Here is a 12,831-nt window from a genome sequence, read left to right as displayed (position 1 = left end):
AAGACAGAAAACATAAAAGGAAGTGAGCCGACATGAACGATTGTGTGTTAAATTTGTGTTTGAGGTGGCAACACCTGACTTGATAATGTTACTGTGGCCGTGCTCAGGACGCAGATGTCTGGAGCGCGTCAACGATCAGAGCTTTGCATGCGCAAGCTGGTTAATATGAGGTTAGGATGGGGGTGAGGGGAAGGTTAAATTCCAAGAGGGTGAACGTCACAATTTGGTTAAATGTCCGTTTTACGGCGGGTGTCAGTACCGACGCTCTGGCACAGCGCGTTGCCTCCCGACGCGCAGGAGCTTGTCACCTACTGACAGCAGGCTGCTGTCTTTTCCGAGGACTGCATCTTGCCGGTCATTATCACGTGACAGCGACTAGTCGGTGACAGGCATAAAAAGTCACTCTAGAGCAGTGAAGTCGACTAGTGACTAGTTCATACAACCCCTACTGCTCCCCAGAGTGTTCTGCAGCATAATCAGCACGTTCTCTTTGAACTTGATATCAAATTTTCGCCTCCTCTTCGTCTCCGCATGGTTAAAGTTACCCTCGCGGTCTATCACTGGCAAATCAAAAGTGAGACGGATGACACAACCCCCCCCGTACTTGCTTGTTACCACATTCCACCCGGCCACAATAAAAAAAAACGCCCATTATTCACCTCCGCCGACTCCGACACCGGCCAAAATATGATACCTGGCAGTTAATTGTATACAGGCTAATATTAGAGGATTTACGGTACATTAAAACTTGAAATTTGCCCCCAAAGTAGCTGCCAGCTTTTGATCTGCCATCCTTTTGAAAATACTGCGGTGTATTCTGGGAAATTTTTGACCAAGGCTAGGCTACCAGACACTTCCTGAGCATCCTTGCTCAGCTAGCTAAATGGCTAACAAATGGAGAACACACGCCTTGGTAGAACATGAACATTGGAACACGTCTTGGCTGCTCCTGATGACGTATTTCCTAGGCAACTGGGGTGGGGCCAAGACATCAAGGCAAGGTTCCTTGGCATTGAGAAACACCTTAAGCCTCTGGGCGATGCCATATTAGACACCATGTTAACTTCTATGGGAGCCCATGAGGACAAAACACATTTACAGATTAAAAAAAAACAAACTGTTAAAAACCTGTTTACACATTTACCTCTCCACTTGTTGCCAGTGATTCCCAGTCAATTTCCTGGAAGTTGATGAAGTACTCGTTCGAAAATTGCGCTTCCAGAGGTCGTACTCGAACACAAAAATATTGTCTTCTTGCAATTATTGGGGTATGTTGCCATGGAAAATGCACAATGTCGCTTACATTTTTCTTAGATTGTTGGATTGTGATGGTTCCATCATCATATGAGTGCCGTTTTATTTGTATAGCACACCGAGGCAATCCATTGTGCTTTCCATTAGCAAGAATAGCATGAACATTAAAATCGAAATGACAGACAATACATTTTAAAAATGGAAAAGAAAGTTCAAGTTAAAGGATGAGCAAATACAGCGCAGAATGTGCAGCATAAGAACAGTCATTTACAGGCTGATGAAGGTTTTCAATTTTCAATAAAATTTACTAGAGTTGAGGCACATTTGAGGTCATGAGGAAGTTTAAATAATTAGATATAGAGCCATCTGTTACCTTTGCTATATCTTTACATCCTGATATATAGAAGCAATTTAATAAATAAAATAAAATAAAATAAAATGAACAAGCATGATGTTCATGAGTTTCATCTCATTATCCGAATCAAAAGTAAACCTGTAGCCTGAGAATGGCAGGTCCTGTAGAGATCCTTCTAACACCTGATTGAGCCTCATCATTATGAGCCTTACTTGTAAAAAGGATCATTTTAGATTTCACCCTGGATGTTGCAGGAGACCAAAAGAGGAGATGTTAAAGTTGGAGAAAAGTTTGTGTCTTTTATTTGCACTCACCAGAAACTCCTGCTTCACAAACGTGGACTAGCTAGAGACTTTTCATTGAGTTTTCTTTTATGGAGCAGCCTGACGATAAGGAATTACAGTAGTCTGATCTTGAAGTAATAAATGCATGAACTAGTTTTAGTCTTTCACTCTGGGATGGGGACGTCCTGATTTAGACAATAGTGCAGGTGTGAGAAATCAGTCTTACAAACTGGCTTCAGCTGGCTAGCAGGTCAGGATCAGGAGTTTGTTTCAAACGCACATTTTTTAACTTCTGGAATTATTAACATGCAGCTTTTTTCAACCTCCCTCTGCAATGCAGCCATGTGCATTTTGGTTTTGCTTCATGTTCGTCACCCTTTTTTTTAAAATTATAGCCTTTGCAACAGACCGAGATGTCAACTGCAGACCCAGTCTTCTATTAACCCAAATCCCGAAAGCATGAGTACACCTTTAATTTAAATGTCACCCGGGCATTTGGGCTTCAGGGTACCTATGTGTTTTATCATAATGTCTAGACTTTATTCCATTGTCTCTCTGTATTTCCCTGAAGGGTTGGCAGTATAAGCCAATGGCCTGGGTAAACCACCTCCTGGCTTTATTGCTGTGTGACACAACGTGCACTACATGCGCTCACAAACAGAAGCAATGATGCACTCAGATATATGAACATACTCTACTTCAATCTATCTTCAAATTAGGTGAAAACAGAGCCGGGTGTGCATGCATCTCCCTCTGTCTGTCTCTTATCCTCTCCTACTCACACACTTCACACTCTGTATCCACCCTGGAGGACCCAGAATCTCATTTAGCACTTTAGAGAAAGGTCCAGACACTTTATTATGGCGTGTTTTTGCAAAAAGAAGAGAATAAAAGCTGCAGTGGATAAAAAATGAATGAAAACAAGGAGTTATGTATACAAGTGAGAGAAACACGACAAGCAAAAAGGAGGAATTGAAATAAGAGAAAGTCCACAACAAATGCAAAAGGAAGAATTAGAGCAGTGAAGAAGATGGAGGGAGTGAAAGAGACTCAGGTCTGTTCAGGGGGGTTATGGTGCCTGTGATAAGTAGTGACAGGTGCCAGCCAGTGGAACAAGCAGAGTGCATCTCTGTCACTAACTCTGACACAAATACAGTCCTGCCATGTCTTAAAGGAACACTTCGGAGCTTTTGAAGGGAGTCTCTGGGAACAGATTTAGACCCATTAGTGTCCTACCGGTTGGCGACAGCTCTTTGATTGGCCTCAGTTCTGATCTTACTGACAAGCTCATCTAAGCTAACGTACATGAGACCTGTTTTAGGGCACACTGTCTGTTTGTTAAAAGTCTAGTAAGTCCATAGATTGTGACGTTGATTTATACAAATGCAGTTTCATAAACCTTTACACTGCTCTAACTTTACATGAGATGACCCGGGCATTTACAGCACAAATTAGCAGCCGTACTAGCCATTTGTTAGCCTAGTAATCTAGACAAACCAGCATAGCAAAATATTTTGCTATGCTGGTTGGTCTAGCCACGCTCCATAGCTTCACTGTTGCCTTGGCTAAGTTTAGGTTGGACCAGTCACAATGCTCTATGTTAGTAGAGAAACATTGGCCAGGCTTAGCACCAGAAGAACTGCAACAGAGCAAAACTACTAAGATGGCAGCAGCTCAGGAACAATGCTGATTTCAAACAGTTTAGGACTATTTAGACTTTTCTTTGAGTCATCTTTTTTCTTTTACAGTATGATGAACCGCCTGTTGACTGATTTTCTTTGCTACGAGTACGTACATATTTGTTGCTCTGATTGGTCCTAGTGCTCTCCAACTGCATGCAGAGACGGTTTGGACGAAAACATAGACTCTACCCCTACAACTGAGCTGTCTGTGGGTCATGACCGGACTACATATTCACACATATAGGATGGCTTGCCAGGCTAGGTATCTGTAGCACTTCAAGGAGGAAAAATAATATTTCTTCCAGAATATTTGTGTATTACAAAATTTACAGCAGGTTTGAAAAATAACAAAAAATGAATTCTGTGGGACTGAAGCCATCTGCACTAGAGCCCTGCACGGGCCTAAAATCTGAGCCCGTGTCTGGCCCGGCCCGAGGGGGTGGAGCCCCAGCCCGACCCGGTCCGAAAAGGTTTGCAGGATTCTCTGGCCCGACCCGAGCCCGACTTTTTTTAACCAAATAAATGAAAACAAAGTGTGTCAATCCTGGCCAATGTGTTAAAAGACGTGCAGGATCCGATCAATTTGTTTTTTCCCTCATTTACCGCCACAGAGATAACGGCGCAGTGCGGCTCTGGTGGTAATCAAGTTAAATTTGATCTCTTTCCAACAATTTTCACAAGAAAACAAAACAGTCAAAAGCAGGGCTTATGTTGACCGGATAGTTCCCGTATTTGACCGTTTATTGTGACGGAAAAAGAATAGAAAGAATTACCCCGACGCATGCAGACGAACTCTGACATTTTATTCGTTATGCACATCGCAGATGTAGCTAAATCGCCCAAGAAAAGATTCCCATCTGAACATCTGAGCTGGACACTGCTCAGCGCAGCTCGCTGTCAGCGAATATGTGCACAGCGAGCTGAAGTTGTGGAGAGGGGCTTGGAGCGCGTCGCAGAACCAGAGCGCATGCGGGAAGGTTCCTCCCACTGAAGCGAGTGTTTTCCAAACCCTGTCTCTCAGAGAGACTTGTCACTTAGAAAATGTTCCCTGATTATGAAACGTTGGCTGAATAGTGCTTGTTCCTGTCTCCAATGTGGCGACGCATCCAGGAGCCTGTCTGAGGAGAAGCCCAGAATTTCAGCTCATAAGCGCATATGATCACGCACAAGCGTGACGCGTTAACCCGGTCTCACAGTAAGACTGGGTTGGGCCTGTTCAGGTTTACGCAGACAATATTTACATTTAGAATTGACTTACAGATATAAAATTAATTCAGTAAAATATAAAGCATTTTATTTAAATATCCATTCATTATTTTACAAGCATAGAGACCCGCATCAGATTCAGATCAGCAGGAAGATTCCTCACACTATATTCAGTCGGAGGAATCTTCCCGCATGCGCTCTGGTTCTGCGACGCGCTCCAAGCCCCTCTCCACATCTTCAGCTTGCTATGTACCTTATGTAGTACACGCTGACAGCGAGCTGCGCTGAGCAGTGTCCAGCTCAGATGTTCAGATGGGAATCTTTTCTTGAGTGATTTAGCTACATCTGCGATGTGCGTAGAGTAAAATATCAGTTTGTCTGCATGCGTCGGGGTAGTTCTTTCTATTCTTTCTACTTCAAAATAAACGGTCAAATACGGGAAGTGTCCGGTCAACACAAGCCCTGCTTTTAACTGTTTTGTTTTCTTGTGAAAATAGATAAAATTAAACTTGATTAACACCAGAGCCAGGCGCACTGTGCCGTTATCTCCGTCACTGTAAATGAGGGAAAAACAAATTGATTGGATCCTTTTCTGACCTTCCCCACCTACAAAGTTTATTTACAACAATCAAATGTGACAGAGCCTGGATTTGTATTCTGAACAGTCTAAACATGTTTTAAAAAGAAACGTATGACAAAAGTGGCACCTGCTCAGTAAAACCACCAACAGGGTGAAAAATATCAAACTATTGTAGGCAGAGACGGGCTACAACTTCTGGATCCACTTTATCTAAATCGTTTTATTGATTATCGTCTTATGAAAGATAACTTTGACGTACACGAGCGACCGGTACTGGCTGCTGTCACCTGTTGTGAGCAGCTCTCTACTGTCTGAGGGTAGGCCGCTCCCAGTGTTTTCTTTACTGTGGAAAACGGGTAATAATGGCTCTTTGTTGGGAACAGGTTGCCGACCCCTGGTTTAAGTGTTTCAATTTTTTTAATGAATTCAATAAAAAATAAAAGGCGCCCGGCCCGTGTCCGAGGTGATTACACAGTCGTTGGCCCGAAGCCCGGCCCGAGGGCTGTCGGGCCGGGCCGACCCGAGGGCCGTCGGGCTTCAGTGCAGAGCTCTAATCTGCACTATAACTGAACCCAGTATGACTAGCCATTAGCATATCAATTCATTTAGAGTTCATCTATTCATCCAAACTGAGGTTATTCAAAGACACACCGCTCTACTACATCAATGATAAACTGGTTTGGACCAGCCTGATCAGACTTTCTTCAAAAGTTCCCACTAACAGCAGGTTGTCGAATCTTGTTTCAAAAATAATTTAAGAATCTGAATTTTAATAAACTGCAAATAATTTATGTGAATAGAAACGATGATTGGAGTCTTAATTTTTGCTGTTAGCCACTGACAAAAACACAGCTGGAGTTCACAGGAAGCCCTGGACCGTTTAAAACTCATACTTGTGACCTGAGCAGACAATTACCAATTTCTCGTCTTATCAATATTCAGCTAGAAGAAAGTTTAAGCCCTTGAGCCCCCCTGATGTTGAGAAGACAATTGTGTTAAATTGTCTGCTAAAATCTTTTGACATCAAATACATCCCATAGAAGCACAGCAGGGGAGGGAGTAGCCAATCAGCCTTACTTTGCTGTTTAACAAGCCTGTCTTGGCTCATCATACGGGGAGAATGATGCCCGCTGGCTGATGTGTTCAGAAAAGCTTTTTACTCAGAATGAGTCAGTTCTTTTACACAATATGTATTTGTTACAATTTCAGTACTTTTACAAGTCAAAGAAACAATAGAAAGCATGAAAAGTGTCTTAGGGTTTAATTTAAATACATTTGTTAGATTTTATTGTAAAATAAGGTGTTTAAAGACATGTTATTCCTATTTTACAGCATGAAAAAGTCTATCTTCCATTTCAGAATTAATTGATGTCATGAAATGTTTATCTGTCTTAAAGCTTTCTAAAATAATAGAAAAACTATTTGTCTTGAGACTTGATATGTTTGTGAAGAAGCAGGACGTAGTGATCATCAGTGTTATCATTGTTCATTTATATAGGACCAAATGACAAGGGTCGTCTAAAGGAACTTTAGAAAGTAAACATTCCAATTGAACCTAATAATCAGTGCAACGAGTTAATTCATGCCTTTGTCCCGTCCAGACTCGACTACTGCAATGCCTTGTACGCCGATCTGAGTCCTTCAGCATGTTCAAAACTCGGTTTCTAGAATTCTTTCGGGCACCATACGTCAGGAACACTTTACTCCGGCACTGGAATAGCTCCACTGGGTTCCAGTGCAGTATAGAGCAAAGTTTAAAGTCCTCATGCTTGCATATACTTGTGTCAGTGACCTGACAGCAATTCTCATACTAAGCAAGCATGCAGCAACAGTGGAGAGGAAAATTCTTCTTTAAAAGGAAGAAACCTCTTTTCTTACGCTTTCCATCCATCCATCCATCCATCCATCCATTTTCATCTGCTTATCCGGAGTCGGGTCGCGGGGGCAGCAGTCTAAGTCGAGAGGCCCAGACTTCCCTCTCCCCAGCCACTCGGGCCAGCTCTTCCAGGAGAATCCCAAGGCCTTCACTGGCCAGGTGAGAGACATAGTCCCTCCAACGTGTCCTGGGTCTCCTTTAGGACTCCTCCTGGTTGGACGTGCCCGAAAAACCTTTCCGTAACACAAAAACTAAAATTGGACTTCTTGTGACTATTTTAAGAAACTTTCATTTAACTCATTCACTGCCAGCCGTTTCCTGATCGCTAACGGCCTTCGCTGCCAGCGTTTCTCACCGTTTTTACTGTTTTTTTTAAGAGTCACAGAACGTTGCACGCTAGCATGATGTCGATGCCAAAACAACCTAAACAAAGAGGAGACTCACCTCTTACATCAGGAAGAATCCGCGTGTTTCGAGCGTTATCCGTTCTTTCATAATCCGTTGTCGAATTGCGATCGGCAGACGCTTTTCCGGTTCGCGCCTCACTTTTTTTACATGAACGGCCCAAAACGATCTCCAAACACATGGATGGTCTGCTTCCTGATCATGTGATCTGTGACGTATGCGGATGAAGATCGGCTTCAGGGCTGAGATGTTTGTTCTCTCAGCGCGGGGGCTCGTTCCAATGCTCAAACAGTAAAAAAATGCAAATGACGACTTTAGTCGTCATTGGCAGTGAACGGTTGGATCTAAAATGACGACTTTAGTCATCAATGGCAGTGAATGAGTTAAAAAACCCAGCACCTTCATTGTGAACATTGCAAATGTTTTATAAATGTCTTGGTTCGCCAGTTGTTCACCATCAGATGTAGTCCAATTAGGTTCGAGCAATAGCAGTTTCTGTGTCTATATGCAGTAGTTCAAGAGGTTGAGCGGGTTGTCCAGTAATTGGAAGGTTGTAGGTTCAACCCCGGCTCCTGACAGACAGTTCTACTGTTGTGTCCTTGGGCAAGACACTTAACCCACCTTGCCTGCTGGTGGTGGTTGGAGGGACTGATGGCATGTGGCTATAATGTTGCTCATCGTCATCAGTGTGTGAATGGATGGATGATACACTGTAGTGTAAAGTAGTGTTGTGCCCAAACGATCATTCGTAAACTTGTTCTTTTTTTTTGTGAACGTGAACTGAACTCGTTTGTATTTTGCCTGGTGAACGTTAAAGTGAGTGCGTTCATTCTGGCGTGCTCAAACGGGCTTATGAACACGTTCTTTGGACTTTTCAGCTCTAGATCTCCACGAAGCTAAAGCCTAGCCAAAACATCCTGTTAACCATAGAGTTTATAAAAAGTCGAACCCACAAACGCAGCCACCATAGGCAGTAGCAATCAGTGCGGCGTGTACTCTACTCTGCCTATGCTGTGTGGAGGACGGACGTCATGGTGTGCTCCTTTTACCTCGGAAAATATACAACTGTACATAACATCCATTTCAGATGCACCCTTAAAGGTTTATCTTGTAAAATAAACACGTTCATTTAAAGTCCCTTAATTTAAAGATAATTTAATGTTTTGCACTCTGAATATTGCGATTTGAGGTACATCCTTGTTTTCTATCTCAGCCTGGTTCTTACCTCAGGTTGATTAATAATTGACTTTTTTATGAAAACCATTCAAACACTTTTTCCTCGTGTTATTGAGGAAAAACTAAAATAAATGAATGACACACTGTAGTGTAAAGTGCTTTGGAGTCCTCTGACTCTGACAGATGCTATACAAGTGTGGGTCATTTATGATTTATGGCAGGATAGGTAGCGATGGGTACCGAATTCGGTACTTTTTAAGGTACCGACCGAATTCCATAGAACCGACTGAGCACCGATTCACGTCATTTGAAACGGTGCCTCGTTTCGGTGCCCGTCCTTCATAACGAGAACTTGCCTAGACAGCTGCGCCAGCGCAAGAGCGTTATGTCATCAGTTGCTGCGAGCGAGTTATAAACAGAGCAGAATGGTAGAAAGAAAGCACCCTAAAGCTTGGGTCCACTTCACTAAATGTGATGGGTAACTGGGTGATGTTGAAACAAGCGACTATGATCTAAGTGAGACATCCTCATCTTAATCTGCTCCGGTAGGTAAATAAAATGTTTAAGATAACGTTAGCTTGATATGTTAGGTTCCGTTCCGCTAATGGTGCGTTCGCGTTCCTCTCGGAACTCCGAATTTCTAACTGGAAGAACATGAACGTGCTCTAAAGTTTGGCTTCACTTTACTAAATGCGACAGGTTATTGGGTGAAGATGAAAACAGTGACAACGATCTAATTGTGAGGCATCATCGTTTTAATCTGCTCCAGCAGCTAAATAAACTGTTTAAATTAACGTTAGCTTGATATGTTAGCTTCCATTGCCACCATTGTTATCAGCTAATGGTGCATTCGCTTTCTCCTCGGAAATTCTAACTTCCCAGTAGGAAAAATCTAATGAAAAAGGACGGCAAAAGGAATGAAGATACACAGTAAATTTAGTTCACAGTAAAGATGTTTGCTTCAGTTTAATTATCAGGTTATAAAACTACAAGGACGATGTTAAAATACAAACAGTTGTATGTTATTTATCATGATATTTATCAAATATGGTTATGTATTGAGAAAAATATATATTATAATTATAATTATAAAAGAGATTTAAAATGTTAAACACTCAAAAGTATCTAAAATTGGTACCGTTAAGTACCGGTATTGATTCCTAGGTACCGGGAATTAGTACTGAATCGATTCAAATGTCAAAAGTACCCATCCCTAAGGATAGGTGAAGTACTTCTTGTTTTTTGTGGTAGTTTCGATTTTCTTCAGAACCAATCTCAGCATTATAAAAACCAACAAATTACACAATCTTCATAAGAAAAATAGAACAAGTTTGTGTTTGTCATTGCCGTTAGAGTCTGCTGTAACTCTGTCCATCTGCCACTGTTTTTCTTCAGGTCCAGGCAAACGTTGAGAAGGCCCTCACACTGTTTGGCCAGCTGCTGACCAAGAAGCACTTCTTGTTGACATTCATTCGAACACTTGAGGCTCAGAGGTCTTTGTTTCTTTGTTTATCTGCTTTGCATATTTTGGTTTTTTGCATTTTTTAAACTAAAACATATTTCTGTGTTAGTATTTTTAAAATAAATATGCTATGTTTTAATACTTAGTACAGTGGTAATGAGTGCCATTTTCTAGGAAGAAAAGGGTCCATCGGCTTGGGGGTGGGGGGGTGTCTTTTTTGCCTGTTCTGTTTTATAAAGATGAATGAATGTGATTGGTCATAAATTAGTAGAAACAGGGGGAAAATTATCCTGCTGTAGTTTTGTTGTAACACTATTAGCTAAATGGTTTATGGCAAAACAGAGCTAGTGCACCATTTAATTAAGATTAAACGTGCATTAGTGTTTAATAGAATCCCTGTGAGGTTAATGGTGCACATGTTTTATAAAACAAATCTTCATATGTGATTCGATTCAATTCAATTCTTTATTCAGGACAATGCATTTTAATAAACAATCACTGTATCGATTGTAAATGGGCAGATTATAGCATAGTTGCTAATTTGCATCTGTAGTCCGTCAACAAGATAACTAAGTAAAACAAGCAACACTAATCAATTTAAAAACAGTCAGATAGAAACATTCCATTAAAATAGACAAACAAAAAATAAGAATAACTAAAGATGCAAACAATTCAACAAAAGCTTAGGAGAGCATTTGTTTAGGAATGTGTTTCTGTGTGATTTTAGGTCCTTTTCTATGCGCGATCGAGGAAACGTGGCATCTCTCATCATGACAGCTCTGCAGGGGGAAATGGAGTACGCCACGGGGGTCCTCAAACAACTGTTGTCTGACCTGATTGACAGGAACCTGGAGAGTAAAAACCATCCCAAACTGCTGTTACGGAGGTGAGGGACGTGTGGGAGACCAGAAGTAGATTGGACATCAAGGAAGTAGTTTGATTTAAGCGTGGTGATTGTGGGGGAGTCAATGATCCAAATTTTACTCTTATTTTGGCATTGCATGGTTAATAGGCCTTATTTACTCAAAGTTCTACCTCTGTTCAGTAAAAATAAGCAGAAGTCATCAAAGGACCAAAACTGCCCTAGTTTACTTTTTTGTTTTATGATAGAATGTTTAGCGACAAATAAGGAAAGACACAAAAAACTAAACTTTGTTTTTAACTTTGGATGCATCTTCGCTTGGGTACAGATCTACGGATTGCTATGTGGTACAAAGTAAGAAACTAGTACTTTTTAAATGCATTGCATAGGTTTTGGGTAAAAAATCTCACCTAAAATAAAAACAAACCACAACCGTGGCAGTAGTAAAAGATTTAGCTCTGCAGGTTGGGCTAGCCACACTCCATTGTAACCTCAGAGTTGTTCAGGCTGGGTGTTAGGCAGGCTTAGCACTGTGGTAGCCATGATGGGGCAAAACTACAAAGTTGGTGGTGGCTCAGGAACGGCAGATGTTTGAAGCAGCTCTGGATGATTTAGACTTGGGCCTTTTCTACCTCTTTATTCTTCTTCTATGGCAGACTGCCCCTTTGACTTATTTCTCTCGCTTTGAGCACATCATGTGGCCCCTAGAGATGAGTTTGTAAGATGATGGCAGATTTTGCGCCTACGACTGAGCTCTGTCTACGGGTCGTAGCCTGACTACTGTATATGTACATATAGGATGGCTTGCTAGGCTGTGAAAAACCTTCAAATTCCACCACTTAGAGCTGATTTTCACATTTTGAAAAACAAGAAACTTTTTTTTTCATGTATGATTACTTTGAAAACTGAAATTCTCATATTTTCAACAATCACATATCTTGTATCAAACCAGTATCTCACTGAGTTGTGACTTGGCTACAAATCGCCCAAGGCATTTACTACAAAATCTCCATATTTCCTAGAACCGTATAGGGTTTATAATTTTCTGGTCTGACTTTCAAGGTTGTCGCTTATTTATTTATTTATTTATTTATTTATTTGTTGTTTTTGTGTCTTCACCTATTATCAGTAGTTGGAACCCAAGTGTCACTTTCTTTTTTCCTGCCTGTTAGAACGGAGTCTGTTGCTGAAAAGATGCTGACCAACTGGTTTACGTTTCTCTTGTACAAGTTCCTTAAGGTAGGACCTGATTACATTATCATCTGAATTTCATTCATGTTGTGCAACATTTGTACGGCCCTTTTGTTCCAGTGAGGTTTGTTGAATTTAATAGACATACATAAGATGGATAGTATTTATAGGTTATGAAAGGGTTTCAGATGTTGGTAGGAATGTGTTTACTTAATTCTGCTCATTAAGCCAACACATCCTCATCCCAGATCTGTGTGTTGCTTCTCCATCTTGTTATTCTTTCATCTGTTTCTTTTATTTCCCCGCTGTCAGTCTCCTCTCTTCTCTAAGGTTGCTCGGGGGTGTAGGATGGCCTTACCCTCCACCTACCTCATCCCTAAATCCTCCTTCAATTAAGTCTTAACGAGGAGACATGACTTTGCACCTACTTTCCCAATCAGATTAGAAAGACAATGAATTACTGTATTTGTGTAGTAAGGACCAAATGAAGGGAATTTT

The 12,831-nt window shown here is 41.3% G+C and overlaps 1 protein-coding gene across 2 annotated transcripts in view; it reads left to right on the top strand.

Moving 5' to 3' along the window:
• Nucleotides 1–12,831, top strand: part of plxna1a (plexin A1a) — a 294,975-nt gene that overhangs the window by 263,698 nt on the left and 18,446 nt on the right. For both annotated transcript variants that reach the window (XM_070544978.1, XM_070544977.1), the window contains exons 21-23: nt 10,214–10,311; nt 11,008–11,166; nt 12,315–12,381. In XM_070544978.1, the coding sequence (XP_070401079.1) occupies nt 10,214–10,311; nt 11,008–11,166; nt 12,315–12,381 (324 nt within the window). The remainder of the gene's footprint in view (nt 1–10,213; nt 10,312–11,007; nt 11,167–12,314; nt 12,382–12,831) is intronic.

This window comes from Nothobranchius furzeri, chromosome 15 (genome assembly GCF_043380555.1).
Source record: "Nothobranchius furzeri strain GRZ-AD chromosome 15, NfurGRZ-RIMD1, whole genome shotgun sequence".
Classification (NCBI taxonomy): Eukaryota; Metazoa; Chordata; class Actinopteri; order Cyprinodontiformes; family Nothobranchiidae; genus Nothobranchius; species Nothobranchius furzeri.
Note: the sequence above shows the minus strand (reverse complement) of the source record. Positions and strands in the feature narration are given on the sequence as shown.